General features: G+C 42.5%; 1 protein-coding gene across 1 annotated transcript; it reads right to left on the bottom strand.

Annotated features, from left to right (window-relative positions):
* Positions 1 to 7,952: 7,952 nt before the first annotated feature.
* Positions 7,953 to 13,551, bottom strand: LOC311490111 (histamine H3 receptor-like). Its single transcript, XM_084547470.1, has 3 exons — positions 13,279 to 13,551; positions 12,310 to 12,476; positions 7,953 to 8,863 (listed from the first exon to the last, which is right to left on the bottom strand). Exons 1-3 carry the CDS (start codon positions 13,523 to 13,525, stop codon positions 8,111 to 8,113), a joined length of 1,167 nt encoding a protein of 388 aa, XP_084403596.1. The 5' UTR covers positions 13,526 to 13,551; the 3' UTR covers positions 7,953 to 8,110.
* Between the last annotated feature and the right edge of the window lie 5,622 nt (positions 13,552 to 19,173).

Genomic DNA, 19,173 nt, shown 5'->3' with positions numbered 1-19,173 from the left:
GGGTCGGAAAAAATTCCAGATTAACATCTAGATTAACACTCTGTACTGGTATTAGCCAAAATCAATCCATCGTTCTGATTCTCTTCAGAGCTTTGCAAAGTTCACATCAGCTCCTTGGTCATTGGTTCAACAAAATGAAGCCACACCGACAACATGATGGCAGATAAATCGGACCTGACTGAGAGTACACGTTCAATTTAGCAGTCTCCATTGCTTTGGAAAAGTTCGAAGCTGCGAAAGATGTTCTGGAAAAAAAATGTGAAAAACTGACGAATCTTTCCTCTCACCGTTGAAACTTCATTAGCCTGGTTATGAAAGTAACACTGGCGATTATCCAGCTAATGGTAATCTGATCAGATGAGAGAACACTCATCAACAAATCAACCAGCCGACATACAAACAACAGCTCTGCGTTAGTGAGCCATATTTGCCGGGAACACGTTTGTCACGAATGGGTGCGTTTGGTCTTCAGCGAGGACTCAAGGTTTCCCATCAGAATATCACCCAGAACATCACACGGCCTCCAGTGACTTTCCTTCTTCACCATCGCTATCTACATCATGTAAAAGAAAACCAAACTCAAGAAAGATAATCTCTGTTATTCATTTCAAGTGTAAGTGGTCTGGAGGCTGATGGGTGCACATAAACAAACAAATTGGTCGCTTTCGATAAAGATATTAATATTCTATCTGTTCAATCCAGCATAAGATATCATTGTAATCCACTTTAAGACGTAACATCCAGCGTTCATGCAGTCTGTCCTTTATTAGCTTTTATTTCACTTCTATAATGAAGATCAGATGAGGAATGAGCCGGGCCTCTCACGGTGACATACTTCCGCAACGAAGAAGACGCAACCCCTCTTCCAGCAAGGAGATGGTACAGCCCGGCATTAACTGTCATACCAAATGCAAGCTGGGCATCCATTAAACAACTTTGCTAGCATCTCCCCGTGCCAGGCACTTTTAATAAGCTTCAAGGGCATTTGAACGGGTCCAGAACTTTGCTTTGCCAGAGATGGACTGGCCCACATCATCCATTACATTAAATTGGGTGGCGGCCTCCAGCTCATATTTATGATTTAATTAAATTCACTTGTGAGGCGTATCAGAACCACTGCGGCCTCCCTTTTAACGCCAGCCTAAGCAGCAAAACACACACACGCTCGCGCGCGCGCGCATCTACACACATGGGCAAGCGTTGCATTTCTGACACTCGCCCAAGTGTGAGACTTTGTGGGCGCTTTGGCAGGGGGTTCTCAGGGGTTCATTTAAAGCAATATAATTACACAGCCCCCAAGTATTCTTCCATCAGAAAGCAGCAGAATGGATGGCTTGTTCAGAGATAACTTAGCCCGGCTGATTCTCTGCGGTGTCATCGCATCGCACATAACCTCAATGCAAGTGGCACTCACTGCTGCTAAGAGCCCAGCCGGTCCTTTGTGGAAGTGGACAGTCGGGCCAGATGTTTGGGAGAAGCTGAAATGGCATTGTTCTCGTCCAGGATGTGTGTGTGAAATGGCATTTTGTTTTGTTGTTTTTTTGGGGGGTTTTTTTGTAACTTGACATAGTCCTCTGGAGGAAAAGTGGCAGCCTGTGTTAAGGCTTTATTAAATTATTATGAGATCTCACTGAACCTGTGCTTGTGTGTGTTGCTATCCAGAAAGGTAAGAACGTGGCATTTCATCCACTAACTAACACACACACATATATATATATATATATATATATATATGTGTGTGTGTGTGTGTGTTTGTGTAGGCATCCAGTGCTTGTCTCTTGCGTTGCAGTGTCCTTGCTATTTGCTCCTCTTTGGTGCAAAATTTAGTTTGGTGAAAACTCCACATTGTTAGGCTGCGCATTCCTCCCTCTGAAGGAGACCTCAGAGACCTCTTATGGCATTCAATATGTGCGCCCAAGCGTGAGATCCAGCTCCATTTGGCCGGGAGATCCGCTGGGATTGTCTGAGGTAACCCAATCTCTCACACCGGCACTTCACATCCAGAGAGCCATCTTTTCACTTCAGAACTGTGTCAGCAAAATGGACGCCTCAACCCCAGCCTGCAGCCCTGCTGGGGCGTCTTTGTGTCGAGCACAGGGGGCCTTTGCCATTGTCTTTTGGGTATTTCCTGTGTACTTTTAATAAAGTGTGAAGCCTGGCTAACATATTGTGTTCTTTGGTGACGTTTCTTCTCTAAATGTACGGACGACAAAGACAGTTGTCAGGTAATAATCAGAGGGCCTGGAGGTGTGACTATCACCTTCAGGTTGACCTCATTCACCTTCATCCTCCACTTGAAACTACACGGTGCAGAACGAGGGAGTATAAATGAATGTTTTTTTTTAAATAACTTTTCAGAGCTGACTTAAAAAAACACATCTCTCATGCAGGGTCGCAGGGGACTTTGGCCTATCCCACCAAATAAAAAAAAAAAAAAAAAATAGAAATAAAAAATAAAGCAGGCTGCCAGTCAGTCAGTCCATCACCAAGCTAATACATGTATGGACAAACAAACACCTTTTCCTCCCACTCTAATGATCCCCCTGTCTCCTGCACTGGGAGAACTGAAGGTGAGTATCCCCCTCCAGTCATCTCCCTCAGCCTCACCAAGACAGACACCTGAAATAGACAAGGCACTGTTTTTTTTCCTTTATGGGGGGGGGGGATTTTCAAAAATGTATTAAACACCAGGCAATAAAATATAGACCAGGTGGGGGTCAAATTCGCTGCAAACTCTCCAGGCTCTGTACCCAACGTGGCTGCCGGTGTGATGAGATGAGGACAAGGGAAGAGTATAACAAGAGGAGAGAAAAGGGAAAGGAACTATCAATAATGCAGCGTACACTGTATACAGCTGACAGTGAAAATGGAAAACACACTGGCGGAAAGAGAGAGAGAGAGAGAGACAGAGAGGAGGGCACACTGAACTCTGGGATGTCTGTCAGACAGTGTCAGAGCGAATTAATTGGTTAAATCATTCGGCTTTTTTTTTCTTTTAATCGCCGTGCACTTCAAATGTGTGATTTCCGTGTTAACCATGTTTTCTAATGAGCTGAAGTCTCTGCGTCGCGTGTTTGTTTGACGAACGCATGGCGGAAACACACGAAGCGAGAGTAGAGAAGAAGTGGCGCGCACAAAGGGCCCTCTTTAAATTATTTTATTTCTGCTACTTTATTTTTCCCGCCGTTTCAACACATGGCTTCATGCTTCAAGTTTGACGTTTGTTTATTTATTTACTTATTTATTTCCTGTTGTTTTCTTGTCGGTTGATGAAAAAAAATATTTCAAAATGTAGCTCCGCGACTGAACACTGGCCTCACTCTTTAAGAATTTGTCCCTATCTTCATATTTATTTTTCTTAATTCGGGGCTTCCCTTTCAATGCTTTCCCTGCCGCTCTCATCTTTAACTATCCCCCTCTCTCTCGCTAATGCCTTCCTCGCCGTTGCTCCTCCACCACTCCTCCTCTCCCCTTGCATCCTTTTTGTATTGTAAACAGCTCACAAAAGCATGACAAGGTCTCCGCTCGTGTTCCCCCTGCCTCCCTCTTTCTGTTCTCCCAGCTATTTGTTATTGTCTCCCCGCTATCGTGCGTGTTTGTCTCTATCACGCGTTCTTTCTTCTGTTTTTTCCTCTGCGTCAGAAAAGAAAAAGTTAATTAAATATGGAACGAGACGGAGCAGCATCTCTTTAAACCATCATGTCATTAAAATGGCATCCCTGGGAGATCAGCTTAAAAGGAGTTGGAGAACAATGTCGTCTCAGTCAGATATTTATGGGCCTGGTTATGTAAACATGCTCCCTTTATTCTCTATGTATATTTCATGTAATTATCACTTTTTGTAGCTCTTTCCCCCTGAGGTTTGTGGAGGCAAGACGTTACTAGGGGAATGTCATTAGAAGAGACTATTGTTACAGCTCTGCTGTGACACTGCACCAGGAAAAAGGCTACATACCCATCCTGGTGAAACCTTTTATCTATATTTGACTTCATCATATAAAAATCATCAGTGTCTCGTTACAGTGTGTCTGCGGCTGAGATGAAAACTCCTGGGCCGTTCTCCGCGGTTGCCCATCTTTAATAAAACCAAGAAACACACCGAGCAAAGCGCTCGACGGTATTTTCTGCTCCTCTCAGCAAGTATTTGATCTGGATACCAGGAAATTTACCGATGAATTAGAGGTTTACAAAAACCTCGATGCCTCCTACCCACCCGTGTTTTCATGTGTTGGAAAAGCCTGAAGATCTGGAGCGAACCAGATTCGTTGAGGAGCAGAGGCCAGTGACTGGTGCTTGGAGGCCTGGGTGCCAGCTGACGGAAGCCGCTAATTAAGAGGGCTGGAGAGCCGGTGGGGTGCCTTATGAAACAGGGGCACCTGGGTTTCACACGAGGGGGCCGGGTATCCATCACAACTCATCTGTGTTGCGCGAGGAAGACTGAAGTCTGCTCCCGCGCTATGCCACGTAGCCCTCTTTCACTCAAGCATAATGTCAAATACGGCTCACACAAAGCCCCCCCCCCCCTCCTCCTGTGCCCTCTCTCGGCTTGTTTGCCATCACAGAGGGAGATGTTATTGCATGGCATGATGAAATTGTACATGTCAGTGTGCATTTCATTCAAGCCAAACGCGCTTAAATGCAGATGCAGATGCAGAAGGAAGCAGCTGTGTGTGGACACAGTCAAGCACATATGTGATATAAAAAACGTGCACACACTCATGCAGGGTCTATAGTCCCACATGCATAACTTAATGCCCCTCTCCTTTCTATTGTTCACTGAGACTTCTTTGCTATAGGGTCAAAATGTCTCTAAGTAATCTAACTAGCTCTGACTTAAGGGACAATATAAGGTCTGCCATGAGCTCTGTCATTACAGTTTTACACACCAGAGGCAGATACAGCTCTTGACCACCGCTGAACCTGCCATATTGCTATCCAGCCTGACCCCACAGATGCAGTAAACCTGAGTGAACCGCAGTTTCGAGAAGTCGACAGCAATAACCACTGCAGAATTGCTTTTAATCAACGTCTGAAATGAGGGTGACTTGAAGCGTCGCCCCATGCTGATTAAATGTAATTGTTTAATTGCCAAGTGCTGGGAACCCATCCTAAGAGGATTCCAATGGAATTATTTAATCTCTAGTCAGGAAGTACACAGCAGGAAAAAAGTGCAGGGAAAACGGAAGAAGGGAAAAGACAAGAATCAAGCAGAAATAGTCCTCGTTTAATGCCCCTCATGAAATATTCACCACGCTTTACCGTACATTTAGTTTGGCTGCAAAAGTGAACGGCCTACGAATGGGGGTAAATGTACACTAAGAGAAGCTACGATTTCTAGAGAGGTCGCACCGTTGACCTCCATCTGCACACTGAAGCGGTATGATCTCGTCTGGCATGCTCACTTTTACGTTCCAAAATACCGCGCGTCTAAAATGTTTTCAACTGCTTTGCTGTAAAGATTCCTAGTATGTGAAAATGCTTCTGTAGCTTTGCCAAACTAAGTGGCTTCCTACCACATCTGCCATCTTTCTTTGTCTTTTCTGCAGACATGAGGTATTATCCCATTTGAAAAGAAGAGATTTCAGCATTAAATCACGCCAACAGAGTGCTAAAAGAGAACCTCTAAGAGTTTACTATTCCCAGATCCTCATGGGGAAGTTATAAAGTCCCTCTCCCTCCTCTCATCACAGACCTCTCTGCTAATGGGGCTCTATAAACTTAAGGGGCACAGGTGCGCTCCATTTGGGGTCACATCTTTTAGATACATTGCTTGTGGTCACAAACATCCACCGTGAACACGTGGAATGGGATTAATAAACACACATTTCTGCGTGTTCATAATTATTATCCCTCATCTGTATTTCCCCTGGTGTTACCTTTCCTAGACGAATTTAAGCTGGCATAATCCCCGGTGCAGCCTCAGTCAGTAGCCAATCAGTTTGGCACACATGTCATGGCATTTTAATCTATCAACAAAATCAATAACAGTGCTCCCCCTAATATAACTGCACACGGTGCAAGCGATGCTCAGTGAAATGGCTCTTGCTGTCGCGTTTAGATATACAAAGAGTAAACCCAGCCTTGCCATTCTGCTGATAAATGCAGTTCTGCCGTCCCGAGGGAAATGTGCCTGCATCCCTCTGGTCAGAAGTGTGCTTCTGTCCCCCCACCACGCCACGGGGCAGAAAAGGGAGCGGGGGGGGGGGGGGGGTAGCAGAGGCCTGCTCCCTGCAGCTGTGCCCTTATTCCCAGCACCTGACCAAGAGTCCAGATGTGCACGCAGGCAACAGCAACAATTTGAGCAATGTTAGTCCCCTGTGGGACCCAGGCACCTGCAAATGTAACCTCACTATCTAACATGATGGCGTAATTACAGGTCTAACATCTACATCTGGAAAGAACTCATTTAATCAATCAAATCAAACTACCTAGACTGGGGAACAATACGAAAAAGTGCAGTTGCATTCTCAGCATTTCATCTGCACATCAAACAGAAGCCACTTCAGCGTTTGGCACTGACCCAATTAGCCATCCGGTAGACAGCGACTACACGGCACATTGCTGTCATTTACAATACAGCACAGAAATAATTTTTATTCATTACATTTTTTTTTTTTTTTTTTTTTTTACTGTGCATAAATATCTTCAGCTTGTTACAGATGTGCACAAAATAGTTTCTTGAATACAGTACCTTTCTTTTGAGCCGGCAGACAAGATTTGTGTTGATAATGGTAACATTCCAGTTGCACAGATTCATAGCATTCAATGGTATTACAGCACTGTATATATATATACAGATGTATATATATATATATATATATAAGTAACATTTGCTAAAGCACATTACATACCAATGCTGTTCAAGTTTAAAAATTATTATGTGATAACAGTGATATGTTGACTTGCGGGTTGATGTAAAATGAGCACCATCCAATCTAATAGCTCTGTGATTATTACCTTACGTTCTTCTATTACGATTTGAAACATTCAGAGGTGCCAGCGCAAAAACAAAACAGGAATTTAAAAGAGTATCGACACATACACCATGAAGCAAAACAGTTGATGTAGACCTTAAACCATCTCAAAGGCTGTCTTCTCTCTGTGAAGGATGGCACACACGGGAAACCGTGAAGGTAAATGGTGACATCTAGTGGCACGTGATGGCACATGCACCTCTTCTTCACAGTATTTTGGTTAGTATACTTTTTAAAAATGTATTTACATAAAGCCAAATACTCTGTAAAATCACTAATACATACCGCAGCCTGTTATTTTGTGAGAGGCTTAGAGGTGAACTGACTGTTAACGAGCAGCAATGACTTTTAAAATGATCACAAATGTTTAGATTACAGCGAAGAAAATAATTTCTGAGACACGAGGCATAACTAATACATAACAATGTGCCTCCAAAAAGGTGAGGCTAAGACGGCACGTCTCATTTTACATTCTGTACATTTAATTTAATGGCACTTTGTGTTTTTATCACTGTGCTTCTTGGTATAATAAGAGCGGTAAACTTTCTGACAGCAGAGGGTGATAGTGTTCTGCTTTGCTTCAGCTGAAGCAAGGATGCCACAGTGAGGACAACACTTGTATACAGTTAACAATGCAAGGAAATGTAAGATATTACGTTCTTCATATAAAGAACTAGACGACATAACAAACTCACTGCTATTTGCAGACATCTGTCTGAAGGATCACATAAATAAGAGGACGATAAATGCACATTTTCTGATGGTGTCTTCTTCTTGATGCGTACAGTGAATCATTGTTACATCCTCTGCATGATGTTTGATGACAAGCAGACACACGGCTGCTAAACGTGTCCAGTCCATCCAGCGTGTGTACACTCAGTTATATTATTTATCTTATACTTATGTGAGCATTTTCAGTTAAAGGTAATACTTCATACTTACTGGATACAATAATCTGATGGACAGTAAATTTCATTATACTGTGCTGCACAAACCTTACACATTCAAATACTGACAAACAACTGTTCGTTGGGGTCCACATGACAATTCATGCACAGATTAGTTCCAAGTGCTTAGATTTAGATACCTCCATCCATAGCTTTGGCACATTGTTAATATACCAGGTCATCTGCTTGTCACTGGCCGGTACGTAGCACAGAGGATGGGGGTGTGGTGTGCCGCTTTGGGCAGAGAATCTTGCTGAAGGCCCTGCGGAAGCTACTGTGGCACAGCGGGTACAGGAATGGGTTAATGGCAGAGTTGAGCCACAGGAGCCAGAAGGTGACCTCGTACCAGTGATGCTGGATGCACCGCCCTCTGCAGGCGGCACGGATGATCATCAGTAGGGTGTACGGTGCCCAGCAGATGGCAAACACACATACTATTATAGCCAGAGACTTAGCAATTTTCTTATCCCTGGACAGACGGCTGGGCTGGGCAGCCCTGCTGGTTGAGGGATCCAGTTTACCCAAACTGGGCGAGGACGGCTGGGACTGGATAGAGCCTTTTGCAGCCAGTTTTATCCCGAGCCCCCAGTTGTGGGACAGAGGGACACTTTCCCCCTGGGCAGAGGCTGGTTCACTCGCTTGAAGATGGTGCTGCGCCTCCCCGCTGTTGCGCCTCCTCCTGCGTATACTGAGGTAAATGCTGAGGTTGAAGAAAGCCACAGAGATGAAAGGAGAGAAAAACTCCAGCATAGAGGCACTCAGCAGGAAGTACCAAGAGTAATAGAACTCTGCGAAGCACTCATCCTTTGGCACGCTGCTTCTTCCCGCCACCAGCTCCCAGAATATGATGGCCGGGCCGTATAGGACGAAGGCTAGCACCCAGACGGCAATCATCTTCATTATGGCTTGATGAGTCATGCTCTGTCTGGCGCGGTAACTTATCTGCAATAAACAGACGCATACGACAGGAAATGGTGGTGTCATTATTAACTGTGATGGAATTCAGGTTGTTCAAATGACATTTACAAGAACACAGTGTAAAACAACTTGTAAATTTACATAAAGTTTCTAAAATAAAATGTATAATTTATGATGCAGACAGAATGACATGTGTCCTTATTATATCATTATTATTTGGCAAAACATTGGGTTGTTTGTCATGCATTCATATAAGGATGGGGTAAATTTGAACTATTTTATGTACTGACAGGTAGTTAATCTATTTCAATTTGAGATTTATGCACTGATTCACTATAAAACCAGCAATGTAGCAATGATTGTCAGATAAATGCAGCGGAGTAAAAACATTTGTGCCTGAAATGTACTGACGTGGAGGTAGCTTAAAAATGTACATCAATCAGGCGTATCATTATGACCACTGACAGGAGAAGTAAATAAGATTTCAATGTTCTATTGGGAAAGTTACAAAGTTATTTACAAGTATCTGTTTGGCCCCATAGAGGGCCCTCCAACTCAACCCATAGGACCCAAAGGCCCCCACTAACAACATTTTGACAGCACAGGACACCCTCAGAAGGTCCATGTCCATTCTCTGATGAGTCTGTTTTGAAGGCACAAGGGAGACCTACACAATATTAGGACGGTGGTCATAATTTTATGCCTGATCAGTGTACAGAAAGACATGAAAATGTTATTGTATTTCTACCACTATTTCACACAACAGTGATTTTTCTTTTCATTTTCTTGAACTAATCACAGCGCAGTATTTTAATGGAGGTCAGTATTCAACAAGTACAACTTTAAGCCATTTTGTCTAAAGCACCAGGGTTGTAATGAACTCACAACTGAGAAGTTTAGAATATGATTATGAAGTGTCAAGCTAATTTACAGACATACCATCCAGAAATAACATCGGAACGCGTCATATACAGTTCAAGTCTGATTTTTGTAGCATGTTGGGCGCAGTGTGTCCAACATTCACCACACCGTGCGGTGCAGATGAGTGTGTAAATGAGTGTCAAGTCAATGAAGCACCTCTCATGACCACTTGTCTCAATTAGTGTCACATCCTATGTCCCTGTCCACGCTCTTGTTCAGCGGGCAGCATACTTTACAACCTCTCCAGCTGCTCTGAATATATGTCCAATTACCTGTAATTAACTGTGGTTCTCCTACAACAAGGCGTAACATGGTACCACTCGTGTTTGAGTAAATTAATTGCTATGTAGTAATTCTGCTCCCGTCTGCGAGTCAGTCAGGGGTTCAAAGCCGCAATTTTTAAACAATTCGGATGAAGTTTTACCATCAAAACAAACAATCACAATATTCCAAATACTGTGCCGTTGGCCCGTGTGCCGACATCTCTTAAATACACTGCCTGGCCAAAAATAAAGTCGGCATCAAAAAAAAAGGTCACACACTCTATAATATTTCATTGGACTGCCTTTAGCTTTGATTACAGCACACATTCTCTGTGGCATTGTTTCAATAAGCTTCTGCAATGTCACAAGATTTATTTCCATCCAGTGTTGCATTTATTTTTCTTGTATTGATGATGGAAGAGTCTGACCACTGTGCAAAGTCTTCTCTAGCACATCCCAAAGATTCTCAATGGGGTTAAGGTCTGGACTCTGTGGTGGTCAATCCATGTGTTAAAATGTGTGAAAAAAAAATCCATTGATGGAATAACCTGGTCATTCAGTATATTCAGGTAGTCAGCTGACCTCATTCTTTGGGCACATAATGTTTCTGAACCGAGACCTGACCAACTGCAGCAACCCCAGATCATAGCACTGCCCCCACAGGCTTGTACAGTAGGCACTAGGCATGATGGGTGCATCACTCCATCTGCCTCTCTTCTTACCCTGATGCCCCCATCACTCTGGAACAGGGTAAATCTGGACTCATCAGACCACATGACCTTCTTCCATTGCTCCAGAGTCCAATCGTTATTCTCCCCACCAAATTGAAGCCCTTTTTCCCAGTTAGCCTCACTGATTAGTGGTTTTCTTAAGGCTACACAGCTGTTCAGTCCGAGTCCCTTGAGTTCCCTTCACATTGTGCATGGGGAAATACTTACTTTCACTATTAAACATAGCCCTGAGTTCTACTGTTGATTTCACCACTCGTTTAAGTGACCACATTTCTTCCTCGTAGACGAGTTCCGGTTTTTAATAATGTGTTGGACAGTTCTTAACCCAGTTTTAGTAGTTTCTTCAATCTCCTTAGATGTTTTCTCTGTTTGATGCATGCCAATGATTTGAACCTTCTCAAACAAACTAACATCTTTTCCACGACCACAGGATGTGTCTTTAGACATGGTTGTTAAAAGAAATGAGAAGCTACTCATTGCATCAGTTGGGGTTAAATAACTTGTTACCTGCTGAAAGATAATCGCCCACGCAGTAATTATCCAATAGGAGGCTCGTATATATTTGCTTAGTTGAATCCCAGTGGCGACTTTTTTTTTGGCCAGGCAGTGTATATGCATGCGATCGTGACTCCATCTTTTCTTTGCTAAAACAAACTTGCTCCGTGACTGCTGACGACCCTTTGTCTTTCAGTGTTCAGAGAGAGATGCTTTTAGGAAAACGCTGCATGGTTGCCGGTGGCCTGTTTCTGTTGCGATTGATCTCTCCAGTTTGGAAGGACCACGGGAACGGAGGTGGATCTCTATGATCAAAGCTAGCTAATTAAAGAAGAGTCTCTTTCTCTCTCTCGCTGGTGTTATTTGTATTCATTGCTCTGATGTTAAGTGTTTGCTTCTGAAGGGAAACAGAGCGCTCCCTTTGTCTACTATGCCAAGCCTCATCCCACCTTTGAGTTAACACACACAGGATACTGTCAGCTGGGTAATGCTAAGGCCAAGCTATCAGGGCTAACAACTGTAGAGGTTTGGAAATATATGCTAACTACAAAATACGTGCCAGGAAATACATTTGACATGGGTGGTTCTGTCCAATTGGATATCAAAAAACAATCAAATGGTCCAAGGCTAATTTTTTTTTTTTTCCTGCATGTTTTCTAAAACCCAGTCTGTTCCAAAGTCGAGTGTCTTTGTCATGGGGAAAAACTATAATTAGGGGTGGCACTGGGCCTGAATGGGTCAGGCATGATTAACCTCTGCAGATGGGCACATTTGGGAGAATGAGGTGGCTCTGCCCCCACCAGTGACCTGGGACATTCATCAGAAATAAAGCCACAGAACATGAGGACAGAACACAAGGGAAGTTGGACTTAAAACTTTCAACATTAAACTATAAAAACCTTATTCAATCGGTTGAAGTGGACACTGCAAAGAGGATGAACACTAACTTACTCTGGTTTATTCAGTAAGATTTCCACACTAATATGGCGGTTTACTGTACTCACTGTAGCCCTAATTCCCCTTGGTGACTACATGCATTGAGGAGGTATGTTCCACTCACTGCTCTGGTGACTGACAGGAAACGGTCGTAGCTAATGAGAACGATGTTGAAGACGGACGCAGAACAAAGCAGGTAGTCCATGACCAGCCACAGCTTGCACAGCCCCCGACCCAGCGTCCACCTGCCCGTGAGGATGTAGGGGATGTAGACCGGGATGCAGAATGCACCTAGAGAGAAAGAATTGTGTTGCAGCGTGGTCAGAAACCTATGAGGCCTATGAAAAACCAATACACAATTCACTCTGAATGCTCATTGACAGGGTCTAGTGTTTAAGCAGATCACTGGTAACAATACTGTACAACTTTCTTTCTTTTTTATTATCTCTCAGTACCACGGAGTCTGTTCAGATCCCCTGCAATACATTTGCATGTGTGGGAAGCTTATCAAATTTCCATCACCATTTTCATCATGATAAACAGGATGTTACACAGACATGCATGATGAAGGCTCGACGCACTCAAACTGTGACGGACCCTCATAATAATAAACGGAAGGAGCATTTCCCTCTCTGGTAACAATACTGTACAACATGCTAATGTTCAAAACATTTTCACAGGAGAGGATATAGAGCTGAAAATATTTAGGTTCGATTCACAATGTCAATAAATGAAATAACATAAAAAGTAGTGTGTTATAAATGCTTTAAGTAGATAGTGTTTCTAAAAGATCTACAAGATGTGAAAGAGAAGCAATGTTATTCCTAAAATAAATCAAATAAATTCATCTGTAGCTCTACTCAAAAAACACACATTCATCTATAATGCATGGTGACTGACACGCTCATCCTTATTCTTAAAGGTATTTTTTTTTAATATGCATATTTATATGTCATATGCAAGCACACACATATATGATATAGGAGATATCACACATGACTCAAACAACACATCCAAGCTGCATTCAACTATCTGTTATTTCATGGTCTGTTAAAATAAAAAAATAAAAAAACAGAAATAAAAGTGGACTTACCTACAAGAAAATCTGATATTGCCAAATTCAGGAAGTAGTAATTGCATTGTTTTCTTAAACTCTTGTCCACTTTAAACGCCAAAATGACCAGCGCGTTGCCCAAAACTATGACAATAACCAAAGTCACCATCATCACCATCACAACGGCGAACATGGGTCCTGAGAACACGAAGCTGCTCTGGACTCTAGTTGATGCATTGTTAAAATAGTAGCCGCTGGAGTTGGAGTCACTTTGTCCCCCCGACATGGTCCTGGTGGGAGGCGAGTCCTGCGCTCGTTAAAATCCTCAATAGGCCAGCGCTGAGAGCAATAAGCCAGCAACAGGTGGCAGGCGGGCGGACGCTGCATTCAACAACCCCATCCGTGCTCGGGAAAGCTTCGGTTTCGTGATGGAAGAAGAGCGCACAGTGTCCGAGAGTAACCGCCAGAGAGCGCACTGCGCTCTTGGACGCCTGGTGAATTGCGCGTGATTGACAGCAGTGTCCCGGACGCTGTGATGCACTTTACTGCGATGAGATTACTTCTCCATTCATAAAATAGATGCATGTCGTGCACGATTATCGCAGCAAAACCCACGTATTTGTTTACTGTAAACTGATTGACACGTCTAAATGCGCCTGCTTCTTTCTTTCTTTCTTTCTTTTTTATTATCTCAGGTGTAACTCAGTTCCACGAAGCTCGTTCAGATCCCCTCACCGCTGCACACGCGAATACAATTGCATGTGTGGGCGCGCACCAGCACAGTGGAAGCTTATCAAATTCCCATCACCATTTTCATCATGATAAACAGGATGTTGCACAAACATGCATGATAAAGGCTCGACGACCTCAAACTGTGACGGCCCCACATAATAATAAACGGAAGGAGCATTTTCCTCCCAGCTATAATGAAACATCTTGAAATGCATGTGACTGTTTGTCGTTGTTTGCATTTTGGCTTTAAATTGAATGCTTATCCCGGTGCCTCAGGTGTCTGATGGAGGACATGTTTCTGATGTTTCTTCCAAGTTACCGCCTTGACATCTCAGCTTTACCCCTAAACCAGCCATCAGAGGCATTTCCCTTAAATCACCCCTAATTTTTCTGTTAAAACTCCCCCCCACTGGCATTTAGTGGAAGAAGCTGGAGACCTTATTGGCATTCACGTATTGTCTCGCCGGTGCCACAGCTGTGGAGCAAGAAGAAATGAGAAACACTACAGAAAAGAAGAAGTGACCGAAGGAGCCCGGCCTAAATTACTGTTATTTTCTCCCAAATAGAACCGCCACCATCTCTCAGGGCTCGTCATGTCACAGTGGCAGCACAGGGAGCAGTTTAATGCAAGAAAGGCCATTTCAATCAGGCTATTCATCAGTGTTGAATTGGAAATAAAACAAAAAATAAAGTGTTTTATTATATAAATTACTAAGACATGTTTAATAATTGCAAAGTCTGACAACTTGTGTACAGATACATCATTGGATTTGTACATAAGGATAACATGAGGGATTTTATTCACATATTATGCATAAGCTGCCTTTATGTAATGTCAAGTCATATGCACTATAATTAACTACGCTCCTGTTACTAGAAAACAGACGACTAAGACAGATAACTAACATATTTTAATGGTGCCAAACCCTACTGATTCCTAAATGATCATATTCTTAAAATTGCCCTTGATAACGCAAACTGCACGTTCAGTTTCCAGGTGGTTTCCGGGTGGCAACATACGTTTTTAAAAGCAAATGGCTGGCCGTAGTGAAATACCCATTAGTTACAATGTCACTTATTCAAATATGCAACAAAGGAAAGGCAACGTCACAGGAACTGGTGCTAACGCCGTCATGGAAACTAATGCACATAAAGATTTACACCGGTGCCGTGCTAATGCTGTAGCTACTCAAGAGAAAGCTTTTACTGGACAATATTGTGTTCTTGTCTGCCATGAGGCGGTGGAAATCACAAATAGGAAATGGAAGAAAAAAAAAAATGTTCCCAAGAAATAAACAGCATAAATAATGTAAAGACCATACAGGGGTCTCAACATGACATCAATAATGGTCGATGCAGAGGTCGTGCTAAGGAGTTTTTTGCATGTGCAGTAGAACCGTGAAATATTGGAAAAGGCCAGTGTGAGCTTATTTTATCCTAATCCTGCTTTTCCTGTGTAAAATATGTTTAACTATAGCGCATAAATATTGAGCAGAACTGAGGGAACCGTGTCAGCGAAGCAATCAGTTTTGCAGGTGCACTGCCGCTGGATTTGGAAACACAAATGCAGTGACTCATCTAAATGTGGAGGGCACTCAGAAACAAAGCAGAGTCACAGAGGGTACACAGAGGCCCTAGTGTTGTCTATTATACTGTGTCCTGCTGTGGCTCTCCATTACTCTAGTGCTCAAGTGTTTGTGTTTGGATGCTGGGCTGGAGTACCGAGGCTGTCATACTGTAACAGCGCACCTGTCCACAGTGATCACAGTTAAAACCTGACGATAACAGTGCACATCTTGAGCCAACGTTTTTGCAAAAGCTTTGCTCAAGACTGTGGCCACAATTCATGACATATTATACTGATGGCAGGTTGCAGATTAGGTTTAAAGGTTACCAATCCTTGGGATAAATGCAAGAATTGTGACCTTTTCCCAAAACAACCAAAAAAGAAATGAAGCTGAAAGCCTTTTTTAGTATTGATCCTTGTCTGAGATATATAAATATGCTATATCTTCAAATCACAAACAAGCAAAACAAGCTATTTTTGTAACAAAACATACATGTATGTTGTTGAATCAGTGACATGAACAGAGATCCAGAGATCCAGTTATCCATCAGATTTTTCAAATAGTCTAAATGAAAAAAGTGATGTTGTCTGTATCTTTAGTCCTAATGCAGATGTGTGCTGACTTGATTGTACAGCTTCCTGTCTTATCTGCCTTCAACACAAAAATAACCATTTTCACTTGCTATAGAATGATTTGTTTATTGACAACGTGGCCATAACTTAAAAACTATATCCCATTATAAAACAGAAAAGCACCTATAATATAATAAGATTAGGATACCAGATATTAGTCCAACTGTTGAGCATTGCTGGGCTACACCAGTATGAAGCGTATCAGCTAATTGCCATTTGAACACAACAGAAATATCCCCACGGTTGTCTAAGTCTTCACATCACACCCGAGCTGTCACAGTGTACATAACAAATGCTGATCACTGACGAGAGAGCTGAACTCATAGTTGGACGGCTTCGCGGCGTCACAGCCCATTTGGCTGAGCCGCTTGTGAGATGAAGGGTGCTGGCATTTACCTTATGCTCCAGACCCACAGAAGCTCATTGAAATGCTGTGGGTGTGCCTCGTCGTGACAGTGTTTTGACTCGTTAAATTTTTCATCTGATTTTTCAAAAGCTCCGAGCACGTTAATCCACGTATCTCTGCACCCCGCCCTCGTATGAAAAAAAATTGCCACCTAAGTCGTCTCTGTAAACACCACTGTTCAGTGGGTATTAATGTGAGAATCACGTAAGCGTTGCATGAAAATCTGGGATGTTGAATGACTCATTTATTTTAGACAAAACAAAAGAAAAATATTGTAATCAACACAGTTTGTGCTGTTTGGATAATCTTATTTATTTCAATTTCCACTTTGCAAAGCTTTGCAAAGCTTCGCTGCTTTCCCTAACATTTGATTCAGCGTTACTTATTGTGATGTAAATATGCATCAACAATGGTTAGTTCATCTTCCTTGCTAAAGGTTAACGGACAACAATCGGTGCCAAAATATTGTCCTGTCTATCCTGCAATATCAGGACCAATTATTTTAGGATAATCATCTTCATATGAATATAAATGCTTTACTGTCTTGACACCTATCAGTGCAACCAACAATACCCAGTACACTAGAAACAATGCATTTGAGAGCATTTTAGGGAAACAATGCATAAGTGAAAATTGTGGCACCTGGCTGGGCTTGATGTATAATGCGCAATAATAAAAAAAAGTACCCAGAAAAATAACTAATTACTTTCAATATTTATCCCCTTAAACTCAGTGGAGCAAAGAACATTATGCTGCAGTACAGCTTAATGGGCCAACGTTGTGATGATCAAACCGTATCAGTCATCTCATCTGTTTTGTCTGATGCACTGAATGTACAGACTGCATTGACAGACTGCACTGTCTGACCCTGCTCTCAGTTTTGTTGCAACTATTCTGGGTTACGTTAAGGTTAACCAGCATCATTAAGTTTAGCTGTATCTGTATTATTCTTATTCAGTTATTGAAAGATGTTGTCACTGAGCACGTACATACAACCTGAGAAGCACGTAAAGTTGCGAAGCTAAATGAGCAACAACAGCATAAACTCGGACCAGAGTGACCTACGTTTCTGACATTTTTGACACAAGTGGCAGCGGAAAGTCACAACAGAAGTGCGCCTACAAGCTCAATGTAGCGCCAGCACGGTGCATATCTAGTGTGATGCTGGAACCTTAAGGGAGTTGAGCGATCAGTAAGTCCTATCATGCTGCACGTGAAATAGCAGCACAATTATACAAAAGTACATCAGGAATGCTAATGCTGCAGTAGACTGTTTTCCTGGAAAGTGCCGCGTACCTTTTTGGTCTTGTTTTTTTGACCTTGTAAGACCTCATTTTACAAAAACAAAAAGAACATTGTAACGGGTGAATCATCGTTAAAATAAGCTTGTAAAAGTGTGTTCTGCAGCATGGGTTAGCAGGCCAAGGATTGCACTCAAGCAAAAATAGCTTTTGATCTGTAGTTATTAGCTGAAGCCTTCTTACTGATCATAAAATCTAGAATCAAAAGGCTTGTTCTTTGTAGTTACCTTCAAAATAGCATGAGCACAAAAGAAGCATTACGAATCAAGACTAATGGGTTAAAAGAAGAACTGCTTTTGAGGCGTGCTTCCTTTGGAGCCAGTCAAATTCAAAGCAGTCAAATACAGTAAGCTTCTCCTATTCAGACCGCTCTATGTGAAGGGAATACATGCTGTACATCTCCCCCCTACCTTTTCATTGCTCACTGTCGCTCACTGCTGCTCCCTAAAACGTCCCTGCTGGGGATTCTATCTCCTGGTTCCTTTTGAAGCAGTGGCCTCTCTTTGCCTCCATTATCTTGTAATTTGTGAGGGATTACGCTCTGGAGCACACACAGTCCACCCTGTTGCTTAAGAACTGTGACAGCTTACAATAATTGCCATGCTAATGAGCAGGAACTAGCCCAGTGCGCTTCTTTCCCTCACCAGGCCTGATTTGATGAATATGCTTTGATTAATGTCTGCAGTAATGTTACCATATCTTCCCAACCATTGTAGCCGTCTATGTCACCAGTAATACTGAGTGAAATATGTTCACCAATAAAATCAAGCGGCTATTATTTCAAGACAAAGAGAAGCTGTTACAACTACTAATAGAAGCTAGAAACTATTAATTATGTTGTTAAGGCATAGACGACTTCTTTGGAAATTCACATAACGAAGTGCTATCTTATTTAAAAAGATGACAAATCCTGATGTAGCTCTTGTGAATGCGATCCCCAACTCTATTCCATTATTTTCTGTTTTTTGTCTGCCTTCAATACAGCGTGAACTCCCATCGCCTTCCCTCACAAATGTGCACATAGTCTACCTCAAGGGACCTAATTGGTTCAAGTAAGCAGGGGCTTCAAAGCCACACGCAGAGAGCTGACCTTCAGTACCTCAAAAATATTTGCAGCTACAGTTTTCTGCTTAGAACAACAGAGTCCCAAATATCTGGCACGAGCAACCTTTGGTGTCGTAGGGCACAGCTGAAAGAAGAGGCTTAAAATGTGCATTTTCTCCCCAAACATTGTTCTGTCAGACACTTATTAAATTAACATAACTGTACGATAGACTGGCGACCTGTCCAGGGTG

Source organism: Chelon labrosus (assembly GCF_963514085.1).
Source record: "Chelon labrosus genome assembly, chromosome: 6".
NCBI lineage: Eukaryota > Metazoa > Chordata > Actinopteri > Mugiliformes > Mugilidae > Chelon > Chelon labrosus.
This window is presented reverse-complemented; position numbering and strand designations above follow the sequence as displayed.